Source organism: Conger conger, chromosome 3, assembly GCF_963514075.1.
Source record: "Conger conger chromosome 3, fConCon1.1, whole genome shotgun sequence".
NCBI lineage: Eukaryota > Metazoa > Chordata > Actinopteri > Anguilliformes > Congridae > Conger > Conger conger.
In genome coordinates, this window is record NC_083762.1 from 13,303,936 (window position 1) to 13,323,403 (window position 19,468).

The 19,468-nt window shown below is 47.4% G+C and overlaps 1 protein-coding gene across 5 annotated transcripts in view; it reads right to left on the minus strand.

The window, feature by feature from the left end:
- raph1a (Ras association (RalGDS/AF-6) and pleckstrin homology domains 1a) overlaps positions 1–19,468 on the minus strand; it is an 88,610-nt gene that overhangs the window by 33,949 nt on the left and 35,193 nt on the right. For 4 of the 5 annotated variants that reach the window (XM_061234905.1, XM_061234904.1, XM_061234902.1 and 1 more), the window contains exon 3: positions 486–605. In XM_061234905.1, the coding sequence (XP_061090889.1) occupies positions 486–605 (120 nt within the window). Of the gene's footprint in view, positions 1–485; positions 606–4,635; positions 4,953–19,468 lie in introns of those variants that run through there. The other variant, XM_061234903.1, reaches the window with a different exon arrangement.

The following is a 19,468-nucleotide window of genomic DNA, read 5'->3' on the forward strand; positions in this document are numbered from 1 at the left end:
TACCAGTCCGGGGGTTAAACACATAATCGTCTTGGATTCACATACATTTCTGTGCTCGATTGATCATGCCTGCTGTAACCGAGCAGACCAAGATGGGGTACGCGCTTTTCAAGAACATTCCATTGGTTCCAATACACCAAACAAGCTCAGTCAAACGTTGAAAAAGATCTGAATCCAAAACACTGATGTATTTACCATCTCCTGTGTCCCTAAGGAATTAAAAAGGTTAGCCTTTCTGGTCAGTCACACTGTATAGGAATTGCATTGTTTAGCCAACCCCAGTTTGGAAAACGTCATTTTATTTATATCACAGCTCTCTTCCTGGCAAATGGCAGCAGAGAATTCTTTTGTCGTCACAACGGCAACAGTCTCCATCACAGTAGTGTGTGCAGTCTATTTCTGTCTCGTCAACACCCAGCTCCGCCGCTCGGTCGCTATGCTACAGTTGCCATGCGGTTGCTATGATACGGTTGCCAGGCACACACCTGTGTCAGCTTATCCAGCTCGCCGAGCCAGGCTCCGAACATCTTGTCCAGGTCCTGGTCCTCCTTATCGCTGTCCTCCTCCGCGGCGTGGTCCAGCTCCTCATCCGAAAGCTGTTCCATCTGAAACGGGTCATCGAATCACAAATTAGAAATAACGCCAGGTGACAGTGTACAGTGTACAGTGTTCAGTGACCCAATCCTGAACGGCATGCCCCAGAATCCCCACATTACCACGGCAATGACGGAGCGTGATGGAGAGAACATGATCACCACAGGCACGGTGCCTAATGTCCCATCCTGCCCACCGTAGCAGGGCTGGACTGAGCCCTTTTGAAGGCTAAGATGCTTCACTGGGATCTGGGAGGTGGGTGGTTAAAGCCCCAGTGTGGCCACTATGATGAGGGCAGCTGTTATGCAGCAAGGCCCTTGACCCCACATTGCTCCACGGGGGATTGGGCCCCTGCTTAGTCAACTTCATTTAGTAAGTTAGTAACTGTAATGTAATAATTTTATGAAAATGAAAAAACCAACCTATAAATTAACGAAAATCAACAACAACGACAATATTTTTGTGTTTTTTTTAACCCAATCAAAGGGGCACATCAGGCACTTGGGGCAAAAGGGGCAGGTGCTCAAGCCCCTCCCCTTTACACACACTTGCATCACAGCCACAACAACACCACAAGCACAATGTACGGAACAGCCATAACAGTGCACTCAACTCTGTTCAATACTCAGTGCAACCATGACAGTAATGATGCCAATTTTAATGCGAACAACATCAGCAATGACATGTCTTTAATTATGTGAACTACAACAGCGACAGTACTTACTTTGTTTTAACAGATATTCCAGACAAGTTGATTGTTGACAAAGTCTGAGTATATAATTTACACCCCCCCCCCCCACCGCCATTCTTTTCCATGAGCCATTGTGTGATTAATACAGCTCGCAGCAAAGAGGAGCCCTGCCAGAAAGCAAACCAATTTCCACAGAGTGGTGCTAGAGCTAAAGCTAACAGCTGTATAAAAGCGCTGTTGACTAACAGAGGGCCAGGTGTTTGCCTTTATTCAATACACTCGCTAAGCGCCCATCAGGGAAATGACGCCGTCAACGGGGTTTACGAACTTCCAGCAAGCCCTAATAAGAGCAGGGTGGAGTGTGTGCGCACGCGTGTCTGCTTGTGTGTGTGTGTTTGTGTGTGTGGGTGTGGGTGTGGGTGTGGGTGTGTGTGTGTGTGTGTGTGTGTGTGTGTGTGTGTGTGTGTGTGTGGGTGTGTGGGTGTGTGCGCGCACGCGTGTCTGCTTGCTTGCTTGTGTGTGTGTGTGTGTGTGTGTGCATGTGTGAGTGTGAGTGTCTGTGTGCTTGTGTATGTGTCTGTGTGCCCAGGACTGTGCCCATGACTCCCAGTCTGAATGGAGCAGGAAGCAGGTGAACAATGTGCTATTAATAAAGTATGATCCGGTACTGCATACCACCCCCACATACAACTCCTTTAGAGCACGTCAACGGTTACCTCAAAGTAGCAAATTCAATTTATATATATATATATATATATATATATATTCTTAAATTTAGACTGCTCTCATACCTCAACCTTAAGCTGGCATTAAAGACACACACACACACACACACACACACACACACACACACACACACACACACACACACACACACACACACACACGCACACGCACTAACAGTGTAAGGGTATAAAGAGTTGTTAATGATCAATTAAACTGAGTAATAACAGACAACTGCAAGCCAGCAGCTCTCAATGGGTGACCGTGGAAACCACTGTTCTCTCCACTGCCAGCCTCACACTCCCCACCTGCTGAGGTTAACTGCTAGAACACAGCGCCCTCTGCTGGAGACTGGTAACAGCCTCTCAGTTTATTATATGATGTGAGCAGAGCTAACACGCTACACCCTATACCTGCCTGCCTTCCAGCCAAGTCTTCTAGAACATGATGGAAACAACTTATGTGACTTTTTACTGCAATATCCTGATAGATTAAGTACTACATGCCTATGTGTGTATTGTATTTTATTTTATCAAAAACTCAATCGATCAATCACAAATTAACTGAGCAATAACTCATGCGTCAAACATGTGAAGCCCCAGCGTTATGAACCAAGTTAAGGCACAGAAAATCAGGCAAGACGCCCACCCCCTCCATCGCCTCCTCCTCCCCTTTCTTGGCTCAGTCAGTTTTACCGACTGCAGAATGTTTGCACAATGTCAGAAATTCATACACAATCCGAGAGGAATGCTGCATTGGGAGCTAACGCTTTTCCGTGATTAATGTCCTAACTGTACGGCCGAGAAAGGCATGCCTACGAACCGCCGTGCTATCCCAGAGACACGCGACCCAGACCCGCCCGCTCAAACGCCTTCCCTGCGCGGTCCCCTGGACCGTGAAAAACACCGCGGTCACAAGTTCCACAATCACGCCCTCACTCAACGTTGTGGCAACACCTCAACAAACAGCACGTGTGCGATGTCCGCTACACACACACACTCCTCAACACATACGTGCCACAAAACACACATGAACCGCAACACACACACGTGCTACAAAAAGACATACGCTTCGTAACAAACACACCCTCCTCAACATGAACTCTGTTACCTGGGCTGATGCCACGCCTTCCAGAAAAACACAGCGAGTCTTCCCAAGAGGTCGACTGAGTAAATCAACTTAAAACTAAATAATGTTCTCCCTGTGGCCAGGTTTCCTCCTGTGTGTGTGTGTGTGTGTGTGTGTGTGTGTGTGTGTGTGTGGGTCTGTGTCTGTGTGTGTCTGTGTGTGTCTGTGTGTGTCTGTGTGTGTCTGTGTGTGTCTGTGTGTGTGTGTGTGTGTGTGTGTGTGTGTGTGTGTGCACACGAGTAAGTGCGAGTAAATCAACTTAAAACTGTAAATAATCTCCCCCCCCATGGCCAGGTTTCCTCCGGGTACTTCTGTTTCCTCCTCCAGCCCAAACACATGCAGGTTAGACCACCTGGGAATTAGCAGGGCGTTGCTGCAAAAGAGCATGTGTACCCAGTCAACCCTGTATAAATAAAGGTCGTTAAATAATATGAAAAAATATAAATAAAAAGGTTATCTTTCCAAAACTCACCTAATACTGCACACCCTCAAAGTGCATGCTGCCATTTTGTGTGCTTGAATGGTCAAACTACAATAAAGTAAAGAGTAATCCCTCTAATCTTCTTGAAGTTGTTTAAAAAGATTTCTCCAATTTGTGTCAATCACAGGCCAAGAAGTTAAAATGGCTGCCTTGCACCAGACTGCGGCGCCAACAGCCCTTAACCCCTTACCATTATGTTACATTACATCTCATCCAGAGCCACATACAACAAAGTACCGTATCCCTCCAACAGGTTCTTTGAAATAAAAGTAAAAACTACTAAATCATACCAGTGTGCTATAGTCAGAGGTGAAAAGTCCAGGGGTCAGAACCGCGTGTTTCTTCTACCCATGAACTCAGCCAGCTGATTATAAAAGTAAAATAAGGTAGTGCATTTCAGGAAAATTCACAGATAAAATCATACAGAGAAGGTGCCCAGTGCATGGAAATTATTACAGTTAAAAAAGCAGCTGAGACCACTCTACAGACCCAGTCTTCTCCCATCTACAACCGCTGCTGCATTTCTGGGTTTGACTATGAGGACACTGCAGAACCCCACCTGCCAGTTTCACAGACAGACTACAGACGCACAGACTACAGACAGACACAGGCATTAACTATGAAGCACCGTGAAGGACACAGAGGTAATGTCCTCTGTAGTTTTACCATGTCCAATTCCAAAGCCTATATTTAATTTCATTCCTCAGCGAGAGCACCCGTTACAATTCATTTTGGAGGTGAACCGATGGTCCTTCATATTTTCTCAAATTTAAGCCGAGAGGCGTATGCACAGCATAAACTGAGGATACATTTACATCACAAGATGCATCGTCAATGAAATCAATCCAAAAGGAAAGGGGGGGAGGGGGGTCATAATGGGGCAGTACTGTGTCTGGATGGACAGACTGCAACAGACGGAAGACTACAGACATACACGGCGGCAGACAGACAGACCACGGGCCATTCCGCGATGAAAAGCAGAAGTGGTCCTCCAGTTCTCATCTCCGCTTGCATTTACCTTCTTCCTTTAGTTGTGCGGTATCGTATATCAGGAAACGGCAGAGTGCAGTCGCCGATAAGAGCGGTGCCGTGCTGCACCTACGCTCTGCTCCACGGCGAGACAGTCTACAGGACGGAGGAAAGGTCGAGCTGGACCGGGCTCTTCATCTCTCCTCCACAGAGGCCTGCATCCACCGGACACGTTCAGACACAATCAGCTCAGCCCAGACCAAGGCTGCAAGCAGGGCTTCTCATAGGCTGCCTTCCCAACTAAATCTGATAAAAGTCTGACTTCACTTCCTTTACCAACTCCATAGAAAGACCATAAAGGGCCAACCCAACGCGCATGCAGTCAATGACAATGGCTCAATCTGAACATCCTGTGATATACTCATGCCCTGAAGTGGGAGGGGCCAGTTCTCCTTTATGAGAATTCAAGCTGCATAACACAGATCTATTCCAACCGGACCTGGGTCAAATATGTAACTGTTTTGGATTCAAATACTTTTCCGTGCTTGACTGATCTTGCCTGGTGCAATTGAGCCAACCAAGAGGACCAGAAGCTGAGGTTCGCACTTTTTGACAGTATGTCACAGGCTCCAATACACCAGACAGGCTCAGTAAAGTGTAGAGAATTATTTGACGCAGGTCAGACTGCAACAGGAATGTTTCTGCCATCGCTTTCCAACAACAGGAAGAAAGACCTCCCACTGCTGACTAGTCACTCGTGTCTTTTTCCATGTTTCAATAATAGCACGGTCAAACTGTCGGTTTTCTAAATTAGTGCAGAGAATGTAGCAATCTTATATATTTAGATACTTTACAATAACTCTCCCTTTAAAAGCACGTCTTGTGATGCAATTCTACCCCCTCTTTCTGGTTTCTCTTCGGTGAAAGGTCGTATATACAGATATAAATTTAGCAGAAAGAGCGATCCGAGGGAGGAAAGTATATGTGCCCTACTTAACACTGCAATGGAAAGGACACAGTCAAGAGCTTTGCGGTTTGATGGGACTCGTGTTAGCAGTCATCCTTGCTTTGTTTATGACGTGTCACACGTTGAGAGATCATGTTTGAAAACAAAGCTCACAGTTTTAGGCCCCTGAATGAATGTAGTGGCTGATGCCAAAGGCAGGTGGAAATAGCGCAGCCCATTAAACACAATTTAACCCATTGAGGTGCAAGATCAGAAATATGTGATTTGAATTTTCTTGACAGGACATTCTAAATGCTGATTTCACAGGACTTGGAATTGCAAAAAAAAACAATTCCAAAAAAACAACTCTTTAAAGAGTTGATATGAAATGCCAGCCTCTCCAGCGAGAAACGTGAGCATTGGTGCTCTACTGGAAAATGGCTAAGGCCTGACTTTCCTGCGGTTAATCCGGGGGTTCGTCTTGTTGGCCGGCTCTTGTTATTTTGCTCACGGAGCCCTTGGCGTTCTGCCTGGTGATGTGGAGTCAGCCCACACTGGGCTCACTGCAGATGTAAATGAACTCTGTACCTGCGGAGGTGACCGGGGTTGAACAGGGAGAGCGACTCTTACCTCAATGCCCTCAGACACAGGATTTGAATACACGGAGGCTTGTGTGTCACTACACACTGAACAGAGCCTGAAGAATCTACCACACTACCGCAATGGAAATGAGTCACTGTGACTCCACTGGGTTTTGCTGCCTTGATTTTACTATGCATATGGTTGTTGTCGAAGGGCTACTGAAGTATATTTTAAAACTTAAAACTTGTAAAGTAAAATCAACCAATCAATCGCTGGAAGGAGAGCAGGGTGAGCCAATGACAGGAGAGACAAATGGAAATGTGATGGGGAAGGAAGAAGTAAAGATGGAGGACAGAGATGGTACAGAAAGCGCCCTTTTCATGCTTCCCTCCACCCTGTTCTTTCAGCACATTGCTGTCTGCCAGCCTCCGCCCGCTGTTCCTGCCTATTCCTGGGCAGCTCAACGACCGTGTTTCTGTCAACAGAGAGAGAGGGAGAGGGGAGAGGGGAGAGGGGAGAGGGGGAGAGGGGGAGAGAGGGAGAGAGGGGGAGAGAGGGAGAGAGGGAGAGAGGGAGAGGGGGAGAGAGGGAGAGAGGGGGAGAGAGGGAGAGAGGGAGAGAGGGGGAGAGAGGGAGAGAGGGAGAGGGGGAGAGGGGGAGGGAGAGGGAGAGAGAGGAGAGAGGAGAGGGAGAGAGAGAGAGAGAGGAGAGAGGGAGAGAGGGAGAGAGGTGGGGAGACGGAGAGGGAGAGGGGGAGAGAGAGAGAGAGGGAGAGGGGGAGAGAGAGAGAGAGAGGGAGAGGGAGAGGGAGAGGGGGAGGGAGAGGGGGAGAGAGGGAGACGGAGAGGGAGAGGGGGAGAGAGGGAGACGGAGAGGGAGGGGGAGAGAGGGAGACGGAGAGGGAGAGGGGGAGAGAGGGAGACGGAGAGGGAGAGGGGGAGAGAGAGAGGGAGAGGGGGAGAGGGAGAGGGAGAGGGAGAGGGAGAGGGAGAGGGAGAGGGAGAGGGAGGGAGAGGGAGAGGAGAGAGGGAGAGTGAGTGAGAGTGAGAGTAGAGAGAGTGAGTGAGAAGAAAGACAGAGAGAGTGAGAGGGAAGGGATGTGTGTGAAGTGGAATTAAGAGCAGTTCTGGGCTCTGTGCTGTAATTACCGCCCTGTGGTTCTAAAGCCTGTCATTTGGGCCCGGTTTAGCCAGGCCGGGCTGTGGGGAGTGGGGTGTGGGCGTTGGGAACGTGGGTCGGGCCTGTTCTTAACACAGCGCCCTGCCTGGACAGGGGCGTGGGGGGGGGAGGTTTCTGGAGCGGGACACGTGCCGCGCACACACCCCAGCAGCTGGGGAGGGCCTCCTCAAATCTCAAAATGACAGGCTCCTGACGAGGAGTCGGCCGAACCTCCATACGGCATCCCAGCTGCTCCCGCGCGAACGCGTTCCTTCTGCCCTCCATTCCTACCCACAATGCCCCGCTTCTGTACTGCCAACAAATTCCATACACCGCTAGCAGGATCAAGGTCATTCTAATCTAATCCTGTTGCATTCATGCTTAAAACATTAAGCAAGCATGGTGGTGTTTTGGCACTGGACATTCCTGGATCACTGTAACTAAAAAGCTTTTTTTTTTTTTTCTCCTTAGAAACGGAAAAAGCTGCTCCTATAAAGTCAAAACACACTGCGGTCCGACTAAACTGCAGCCCAGTTCATAGAGCCCCTTTGAGAAATAAAACTCCTACTTCTCCTACTTGCGGTGCGTTCATTCCAGTACAAGGAAAGCGAAATTATCCTCGGAAAACTTGCGTATGAAATACGAACGGAGCGGAATCAGGGGGTGCGGGGGGGGGCAGGGAGGCTGATCCTAACAGGAAATGTCCAGGATGGACGGAATTCCTCTTTTCCCCGGTGAGCCCTTATGTAAGGGTCCTCAGCCATCCTTCCCGACCCGGCCGTAACCCGGGGGAACGGCCGCAGGGCGGGGCCGCAGGAGCCATGACATCACAGGAAGAGGGACAGAACGCTCCTTCGCGTGAGAAATCGCGGCGCCGCTAGGCTAACCGCAGGAGGAAGGGCACAGCCGCCGGGAGCGTTCAGCCGTGTGAAACACGCACTTCATCATCACGGGGGGGAATCCGGGAGAGAGTCAGCAGCACGCCAGACAGCTGTGACACAACAGCACTGGACCTCTCTCTGCGTGTAATTACAGACCCGGTTAAAAGGGCCCGTTTAAATGCAACAGCTCACCGTGCCGTGGCCAATTCTCATTGGTGGAGAGGGCAGCCCCTCCTCCCACTGCTGAAGAAAGTGAGAGTCAAAGCAGGGATGGCAAATCCGCGTTATCGCAGAGAAAACACCTCTCGCCTTTCCTGATAAACATCCCCCATTCCCAACCAGACAAGCCAACTCTGCCTATAACCTCACAGTGCTCACACATCTGAGTACGCTCACATGCGTGGTGGGCAGATGTTACGCAGACATCCCATAATGCCTTTTCAATGTGCTCTAAAGACACAGTGTCTTCAAAAACATGCGTGAACGGGATAAGAATCCGCCAAGCTGCCACCCCAGGAGCCCGACCCCGTGACCCGGTGACCTCAGGGGTGAGAGGTCAGGGGTCAGCATTTGGACACAGAACGGCGTTAAGGCCTTTTTTTTAGGAATGTAGAGCCGTCCGCGTTTGCACTGTCCGTCCTCGGACCAGTGGCCTTGTAGGAGTGTTGGCGCTTCCCCCGCTCTCAAACCAAACCGAGAACACCAAAACACCGTCCTCCGCTGACGCTTAATCTCTTCCAGCTCAGCAAAAGGAGACCTGGGGGAAGTGTGATTCATAAAAGGGATTAACAAAGTGAACCGCAGGAGATTCTTCAGGTTGAGAGGGCACGAGCGGAAGTTGTTCGGAAGACAGACATTTGGAAGTATTTCTTCACAGAGTGCGCTCACTGTGTGGAATAGCTTACCAGGTAATGGAGTGAAGGCAGAAAAGCTGGGGGTTTTCAAGATCAGGCTTGATACGGTGCTAGATACCATTTAGCTTTTAGGCGAACTAAGTGTTAGGTACACTCCAGTGGTCGGAGAATGGCGAGCACTGCTGAGCTGAATGGCCCGTTTGCATCATTACGTTATGTGTTGTGCTGGGTGCTGTGTGCCGTTATACGTTTTGTTATGTTAAATGTTTATGTTACACTATACATTATGTTACACATTGTTATGTAATGATAGGATATATGTAATGATATGGTACATGACATGTTCTGTTATGTTATGTTATATGGTATGTTATGATACTTCATATGACATGGGTTATGTTATGTTATGTTATGATAGAGTATATGACATGTTACATGTTATGCTATGCTCCACTTCACCGAAGAATTCTAACTCACTGACACGGGCGTCTGGCTTTCGTTACGCGTTGGAGCTCCATGTCCGCACCCAGAGCGTGCTTTCCCATGTTGACGAAACGTGGATCGCTATGACGACGCGCATTCCTCCGACACCGCTACCAGACGCCCGGCTGTTCGTCACGTTCCTTCGCGCGTTTACGGCCCTCTCGGTTCACGGGTCCCTGAGAGACGTACGGCTGCAGTCTGTGACCGCGGCCCACCTCCAGCTCTGATGTGGACCCCAATACAGGGCCAGTCCCTGTCTCTTAATCCTCCTCCATCATCAAAGTCTGCTCTTACAGCCATCCCACAATCCACCTGTTCTGCCTGGGACAGGAGCCTAATGCTTTAATCCCACCCTCTTCAGCAGTCAATCAAAGAGACCCATCCATTCTGCAGTGCGATAGCGTGTGTGTGTGTGTGTGTGTGTGTGTGTGTGTGTGTGTGTGTGTGTCCATGCAGTCCAGCAGGAAGTGGCCACATACACAAAGAGACAGAGAGATCTTGTGTAATACAGGCAGTCTGGGACAAAGGCGCTTCACTTAATAGGAGAAGGAGAGAGAGAGAGAGAGAGAGAGAGAGAGAGAGAGAGAGAGAGAGAGAGAGAGAGACAGAGCGAGAGAGAGACAGAGACAGAGACAGAGTGAGAGACAGAGACAGACAGAGAGAAAGAGAGAAAGAGAGAAAGAGAGAAAGAGAGAAAGAGAGAAAGAGAGAAAGAGAGAAAGAGAGAAAGAGAGAAAGACAGACAGACAGACAGACAGACAGATAGAGACAGAGAGAGAGAGAGAGAGAGAGAGAGAGAGAGAATGTGGGGTGCGTGTGATGTAGGGGCGGGAACAGGATGAGATGGAGACTCAAAGCGCTCACATCCTGAACTCTACACTGCTGTCACAGGAAGTGATGCTGTTTGGGAAACCGGGATTGGGAATTCCCCTGCGGCCTCCCTGGGGAAGCAGGGGACCAGCGGAGGAGAAACGGCTGGCCAACGGAGCTGAGGACCAAAGATCGACCGGGTCAAAATCCGGGAGCGTGCGATAAAAAGGGGGCGGGCGGAAGACCGCTTTCACCGGCTGGCACGACACGGTCGCTGAGAAGCGATCATTGAGACCGACCAGGGGGGTCCCCTGTGATTCACAGCTGTCTGTGTTTCATCAAAGAGACTGCAATCTGACCTGGGCCTTGCTCAAAACCCCCCCGGCACAATGAACACCTGCACTGGGAAATCTATCCTCCAGCACTCCACTGCACACTCGGTCGCTCACTCTCTCAACCAGGTCCTCACTTTCACTGGTCCGTGGTCAGACGTACAGAACGTAACTAAGCCCTTTGGTGAGAAGATTTTACTGAATGTTTCTGCTCAAAATTCCAAGCCAGTGTTCTAGAACTCCACTGCTGTCAGTCACCAGCAGTGACTGTGACATCAGCATTAGAATGTTCAATTAAGAACATTCTAATCACATATTTGTGAGCTTACACCTTAATAATAACAATTGGATTTCTAGAGCTCTTTTTATGGTTCTCAAAGATGCTTTACATAAAAAGACATAGTGACACAATGATTAAATGGCAAAAAATGACAATCAAAGTATGAACAAATAAATCAAATCGGACTTTAAATCCACTTTAAAAACAGGTCTGAGGGATTGTTTTCAATATGGACTGAGAGGAAAAGGGTTAAAAGGCAAATTGGGAATAAAAAAAAAATACAAAAAATAAAAAGTATGTTGCATCCTACATGTCTCGAATAATAATTTTAATTTTGACATTTTATCACAATGGAAAACACATGTACCTAAACCAGAAGGGAGAGAATAACAAAAAAATGATTCAAATTGACGGCAGCTTCATCCAGCCGTTTGGGATTGATTTCTGAGCAGTTAGTCCAGCCAATAACAGAGCTTGTGCCAGGTTAACAGAGCTCGTGCCAGGTTAACAGACTTCCAAAAAGGAGCAGGCTAACCGCTAATCAGCCAACAGTAACTGGGGAAAGCTCTTCACAACAAACTTCCAAAACTGATTTTTTCATTTACTGCCACTGGTGCACAACGTCCATTTCTCCTGTGACATCTCGTTTCTCTGAGTCGTGCTTTTCTGTGCCGAATCCTGGAACGCTGTTCCGGGAACGACAAGCAGTGGCATTCCCACAGCAATGCGTGATACACACTGACCCTGAAAGCAGTTTGGAAAGATGAACGAGAGTATTCGCTTCGTGAGAGCGCTGAATACACAGGCAGGACCAACACACGGGCAGGACCAACAAACACAGGGACAGGACAAACACAGGGACAGGACAAACACAGGGACAGGACAAACACAGGGACAGGACAAACACAGGACAAACACACGGACAGGACAAACACACGGCCACGCACATTCCATCTGCACAGCGCTGGAGAGAGGGGGAAACGGCTCAAACTGCATCCAGATTTTTTTCTCCTTTCCCCCATAATTTAAAGAGAAAAACAAATGTCCTCCACTGCTTTGAGAGAGGGAGCATTTCAGACACTGGGAGAAATGGGGGAGGAGGGGGAAGAATCCCAACTCTATATTTCCAGATGTGGGCAAAAAAGGCAGACAGGCACAGAAACACACGTACACAGACACAGAAAAACAAACATTCTACGGTCATTACCATCCAAAACAGACAGAAAAGAGGAGAGCAATAAGAGAAGGAAACTGAGAAGAGAGAAGAGAGAGAGAGAGAAGCTTTTTGATGGAGAGCCCAGAAGAGAGCTTTCCAGCAGCCCCCCTCTTCCCAATCCTTCCATTTCCTCCTTTCTTCCTCCTCTGTGAAACGGAGTGATGCTAATCACACACAGTGCTGAACACAGTAGCCTTGTGGCTGAGGTACATGACCAGGACCCGGAAGGTTAGAGGTTCAAGCCCCAGTGTAGCCATGATAAGAGCAGCAGAACTCTAGGGGGGATTGTCTCCGGCTTAGTCTAATCAACAGTAAGTCACTTTAGATAAAAGTGTCAGTTAAATAACAGTAATGTAACCGATGCATACAGCAATGGCACAGGATGCCTGATGAGTTTAGACTGGAAGATGTGGATTAAAGGTAAGCGCGGGGCCAATTAAATGTCATTACGGTTCTTAGGAGGGTTAGGGAATGTTGTGTCCTGTTCTCTTCCCTGTGAGACACACACAAGTTACTGATGAGACACACTGTACTGAGCAGTGCACAGACCCAGAACACACCCTCGTAAAACAGTCAGCAACACAAACACAAAGCCAAAAAAACGTCACGTACGTCACTCAGTAATAAATAACGTACAATCTGGCTTTTTGTTTTCAGAGAAACCTATGATAGCATTACACCTCTTTTTGCTAACAGTTCTTATTTTAAAGGTAATTTGAAATGCCTCAAAGCTGTACATGCATCATTACATTGCCAGAACGACCCGCGTTCATGTTCACAGAAGCCTACGTAGCTGGCCCAGCTGTGAGGCTAAACGCAGAGATTATCCGTGTCTGGAATCTGGAGAAAAACTCCTGCCCAGGCGCAATGTTGTTTTCCGCTAGCGCTGCGTTTTCCTCCGTTAGAACGCTTAAGGAGCGTCACGCCAGACTGAACGGCCCGTCCGTGGAATTCCAGAACGCTCGCGTCTGGTAAACGGAATCCAGGAACGAACCCTCTGGAGGTGTTAGTCCCACGGCACTCTGGGTAAATAACATGGTGCACTTTAGGATGCAGTGAGTTTGGCTCAGTTTGCCCGGGGAGGGGGGGGGGGGGGGGGGGGGTGGGGGTGTGGGTAAAAGCTAGGGATCTCCTGCTTAACACCACACTCTCTTCCTGTGGTGCATCACCCGGAACTCACCTCTGTTGACCTGGGAGAATCCCACACAATGTGTGTGCCTGCACAAATCTGTGTGTATGTCTGTGTGTGTGTGTGTGTGTGTGTGTGTGTGTGTGTTTATGAGTGCAAGTGAGTATGTGTGTATATGTGTGCGAGTGTGTGTGTGTGTGTGTGTGTGTGTGTGTGCAAGTGAGTATGTGTGTGTGTGCGTGTGTGTGTGTGTCAGTGTGTGTGTGCAAGCGTGTATGTGTGTGTGTGAGCGCGCAGGAGTGTGTATACTTGTGCGAGTGTGTGTGTGTGTGTGTGTGTGTGTATATACACACACATGCACGTGTATACTCCTCAGTAGTCTGATTTAGGAGACAGGGTCCAGGCACCGGAAAGCGGTGATACACTACACACCACTCCAGGAAATGACCTGGCCCGAATCCATCTTAACATCTCCACTGAACACATCCAGGACATCTATTAGAGCGAAGAGGGTTAGCATCACATTATAAATCAGGTTATGCTCCTCCACAGCCAAATATACAAGCCATCATAACCATGTCCCTAATTCACTTTCCATCCAGGAGCAGAAGATGGGTGTATATTTGCTTAGCGTTCACTCTCGGCGACGGCGGTGTGGCATGGCTCGTATCTGATATACGATCCTCTTATGCAGCACGGGGGAGCTGGATTCAAACCCGCAGCCCCAGGCCCAACCATCACCCCACGCATTGGAAAAAAGATTCAGCCAAAAACAGAGGCGATGGCTCTGCACTGCAAACTGCCTCTCCGTTATAATAAACGACCGGGAGAGAGAGAAGGATGCAGTCGTGTGTGTGTGTGTGTGTGTGTGTGTGTGTGCGTGTGCGTGTGCGTGTGCGTGTGTGTGTGTGTGTGTGTGTGTGTGTGTGTGTGTGCGCGGGTGCGCAAGCGTGTTCAAAACCATACAGTATCTGAGCACTCTTCCTTGGCATTACAGTATGCATCAGTCTCGGTGTGGGACCATAAATACTCCATGTCTTCCACATGCCTTTTCCAAGATCACTTCTGTTCACTCACTCTCTCATTCGCTGTCCCTCTCTCCCTCCCCACAGCCTCTCCTCTGTCACTATAGCAACTCCACCGAGTGTGAGGTCACATGACAGGGCGGAAGACCTTTTGGGCGTCCAAATATTATGTTATAAGATTGTGTTCAAATATTTCATTAGACACGCCTGACTAATACACACTCCCTTTCAGGCAGAACAAACAGGGAAATTTACCTCCGCATCAAAAGCATAGGGACGTGAAAATGACTCCTCCAGGTAATCACGTGACCACGCTGCGAAAAATGCAAGTGATCCCTGCACAAAGCTTCAGACAATACATCTGCTGTAGCACCCAGGCCTATCAGTTTCCCCATGAATAACCCACACAATAACAGGATTCAGCACGAACGCGCTGGACGGAAAGTCATCCAGAGACTGGATTTCATGTTGCGCGGGGTTAAGTTCCGATTCACTCCGCTGCGAAGGAGAAGTTCTCAGCTGACCGGCCTGGTAAAAAATAAAGGTGAAATAAAGTGACGAATTCAAACAGGTTCCACAGACCCAGGCTCAAAGCCTTCTGGCTACGAGCCCAGGATGTCAACCGCCACGCAGCATTACCGCCCAATCAAAACACGGCATCGGACGTGCGCCCGCCAGCATGAAACAAAGAGCTCCCACATGGGTGTGCTGCCAGTCTATTTCAGGACACGACCACTCCCACACAAACACCGCCACTTTGCCACGGCAACGAGGAACCTCACCGACCACCCTCCTCCCCTGACCTTTACCAGGGCGGACGTCTGCCCAAAAAAAATTCTAATATATATATATATTTTAAAAATCGCAAAGACGACTGGAGCAGCAACGGACAAACTCCCCAAGCGTCACCCTCAGATGTGCTAGCTGTTTCCATGTCAACACACACACACCCAGACAGCCAGCCACAACCGGATGTGAGCAACTGTCACCAGTAAAGTTTTAAATTACACCTCAGCACCCAAATCCGCAGTCAGAGCTACTGTTATTGCCTTTTTAAAAGTGAAATAAAAATCATTAACTAACGGTTCCCAGCCAATGAAATCTCCAGTGTTGTCAGCAGTCTCATAGTCGTCCACAAGGTAGAACAGACAGCACAAACAAACAAAACACATTTACAAATGGCTCAGAATAATCTAGTTTCTTCACTGAAAGCATATGTCCATGCACTCTCCAGGCCGTTCCCATTCCCTGTCATTATCCCATGGGAGGACAGGCACTCTGCTCGCAGGGCAAATACCATGTCCCTGAGCCTGAACTGGAGCCCGTTAACAGCTTTACTGCATCTGGAGGGGAAAATGTGTTTTAAATTTTAAAAAACGAGATGCTGACCTAAAGCTCTCTAAACATCCGGGAGATGTACTGTCATCAATCCTCTCCCTGCACAAACTGTACTTCACACACACTCTCACACTCTCACACTCTCACACTCTCACACTCTCACACTCTCACACTCTCACACTCTCACACTCTCACACTCTCACACTCTCTCACTCTCTCACTCTCTCACTCTCTCACTCTCTCACTCTCTCACTCTCTCACTCTCTCACACACACACTCTCACACACACACGCACACTCTCTCTCTCTCACACACACACACTCACATAGTACTACACACACTGTACTACACACACAGTACCGTTTCTTTCAACATCCTAAGTCAGTGTTCCAGACCTCCATTGCTTTTTAAGTCCAAGTAGTGATTGTGATTCCATTAAGAACATTCTAATGATAGTCGTGACCTCACTACTCATACGTAATTCAAAAACAGCACAGCAGATAAGGCAAATACAGGAACCCGGCCCTGCAGTTAAATACGTGATTGTTTTTTACGCTTTACTGAGCTTGTCTGGTGTATTGGAACCTATGAAATACACTGAAAAGTACTGTGCGGGTCCTCGTAGTTGCATTGCACCAGGCAAGATCAATCGAGCACAGGAAAGTACTTGAATCCCAAACAATTAGGTAATTGGCCCAGGTCTGCCTCCTCAGCTGCCCTGACAGTAAACGACTGCATGAGAAAGCAGGGCTCAAGCCCTCAGCTTTCTGCTCACATGCTGCAAGAACCTGCAATAAGGCTGTTGGCCCAGAATCATAAACCAGCCCTTTTCCGGTCCTACAAATCACTGCAGAGCCTGGTTAAGTTAAGTTAATCAGGTTAAGTTAGCTAACGTTCGTTCGCTGTCTTGAACACACATCTGGGTCAGGGTATTATAAGGCTGCTTTGAGTCAGACGAGACCCCAGACCTACAGTAAGTCTGCCACATCCCCCCCCCCCCCCCCACCTCCGTGTTCCCGGTCCATGTTGTTTCAATCATCTTCAGATGTGAAGACTCTTGTGATATTCAGTTCATCATCACCCTTTTAACAGACTCTACCCCCCCCCCCCCCCCCCCATGTTGATCCAAACTGGTTTCCAGTAAATGTGGCATAGTTTTACAGCTGTTGTTTATTACAGCTGGAAAATAAATCATTACAGCTTATTACAGCTGTTGTTTATTGTTTATTACGAACACTCTCCGGAACTATGCGTCTCTGCGCTGTGGCCGCAATTAAAAGACAAAATGGCATCCATAACCACTTCCCGAAATTTCCAGTCAAAAAGGAGTCATTAAGCATTTACATCAATAGCCAGTAAAGAAAAAGGATTTTTATTTATAGGTGGTGGTGACTTCATATACTAGTTGGCGAAGACATCGGGTTTTTTTAATAGAAAGTGAAATATACAGGAACACAGAAATAACAGGAGTACTTCCCGCAGACAGGATCGAGGGAAAGTCTGCATATTTTTTTAACTCGGAATCGTCCGGTCCATTCTGGTACCACATTTATCTAAACAAGAAGAGCCAAAACATAAATGAGAAAATAGCAAACCAACCATTTTAAAGAATAAAATGTGTAAAAATTAATTTCTTCATATATAAATATAAGGTTTCTATAACGGCAGAAGCTAGTCAATACCCAGTGAGCTCACATTCACAATGCACACACATTTTCCTCTCAGTACTTTGGTCAGGTAACAAGGACGAGGCTGAGAGACCACCTGTCTGCCTCTAAAAATATCCTTACAGACAGCACAGTATGCAGTATTTCCAGAGTAAAGTTGGTGTGTGTTTGAAGCTGTAAATAGAGGAATGTTCCTATTCACAGTCATATTTCCCACTTCACTGCTGACGGTAATTTCCGTTTCTCGTCCCAGGATAAACAAGTCCCATCCAAGACCTTCAGGAATAACACTTACAGTGAGGAGCACAGCAGGCTAACGCAGCTTCTCTGCCTATCCAACTGACACAAGCACCATGTACAGACACAGACACACACAGACAGAGAGACAAACAGAGAGACAGGCAGACATCATCGAAATGCAAATGAATCAGCTCCATTGTGTAGGAAGACTATTAAGGACAGCCAAAGTGTACCAGGACGGGTCTGTTAGTGGGACTGAGAGCCTGGTAAACAGGAGGGCAACTAAAGAAAAACATAGAATAGGGAAAGTACCCTACGGAGGGAAACTAGACTGGACCTAGGTATTACAGGTGAAAACTGAGATCTGGGTGTAAACTGAGATCTGGGTATAACTATGACAAGTGGAAACTACAAGATCTGGGTATAACAGGTTAAAACTATAACAGGTGAAAACTATGACAAGTGGAAACTTCAAGATCTGGGTATAAAAGGTTAAAACTATAACAGGTGAAAACTATGAGAAGTGGAAACTACAAGATCTGGGTATAACAGGTGAAAACTATGACAGGTGAAAACTATGACAAGTGGAAACTATGACAAGTGGAAACTATGACAAGTGGAAACTACGAGATCTGGGTATAACAGGTGAAAACTACGAGATCTGGATGTAACAGGTGAAAACTACGAGATCTGGGTATAACAGGTGAAAACTACGAGATCTGAGTATAACAGGTGAAAACTACGAGATCTGGGTATAACAGGCAGGTGTGAGGCGCACTCCAGCTCCGTCCACTGTAATAAGAACCAGGCCGATGAGATATTTCTCATTTCTGTCCGTTTCTGAGGAGCAGAATCAAGACAACAAAAAAGATGGAAACAGAATATCGGGCCGATGAAAGACGGACCACTTCCTGCCTCCTTTATCCCTCCATGAAAAAAAAAATCTGCTCAGATACATTTGACTTGCAATTTTAAATAAACAGAGTCCAGTAAAAACATGCACTGCTCTACTGTCGAAGAGAAGGAATGATTTGTGAGTATGTGACTGAAGTATGGATCCGTTTCTAACATTTAGTCAACTTGTTGTTGGGTAACTTTGCAGGCCCCCCTTGCAGAAGATATTTCGATCTCAATGAGGTTTTCCCGGTTAAAATAATGGTAAAATAAATACATAAAAGGCTCAGCTGCTGAAAGAATATGCATGAAATCAGTTCCAAATTTGGGTCACCCAGTTTATAGCACGTCTGCGGGACACATGGCTTCATCGCACTGGGCCTGAGTCAGGAAGGGCGGTTTTATTTTATTTTTATTTCATTTTTTAAAACAATAACACGGCCAAGAGCTCAGGCTGTCTGTAGGGCTGTATTCTAACATTCACTGTGGAAATTACGAGCCACGGACCTATCCACCTGACCAGTCACAGATACGGCTGTACAAATTAAGCACAGCAGACAGGTTTTTGTTTTTGTTTTGTTTGTTTGTATTGTTTCGGTTTTTTAACACCAACAAATGCAATTCACAACCGTCAGAACATGTACACATCGCAGCTTCTATTGGCAGATTTAATATGGTTAACATGACCTGCACATTTATTTTCAATTAACCTCAATTCGCTACAATTAGCCAAATCAACAGCTAATTATATTCAATTATAGTAAAACTAGCAAATGGCTTAAATAAAAAAAACATTCTGTCATACTGCTCGAAGTTCCCCCGACATCCTACCGTCTGGTTTCACAAAGCAGTAATATTGTTGTGAGGTCAAAGTTCACAGGCTAGTTTAATGTGTAGCGGAGAGAACAGCTGCCAGGTTTTAGCTGTACTATATCAGAGACAGACGCCATTGTTTTACACTGAAATGTCATAAACGTGCACCTGGACTCTCAGTATACACTGAACAGAACCAAACCTGATTCACCCTTGTCCTGACAGTGCGGTCAA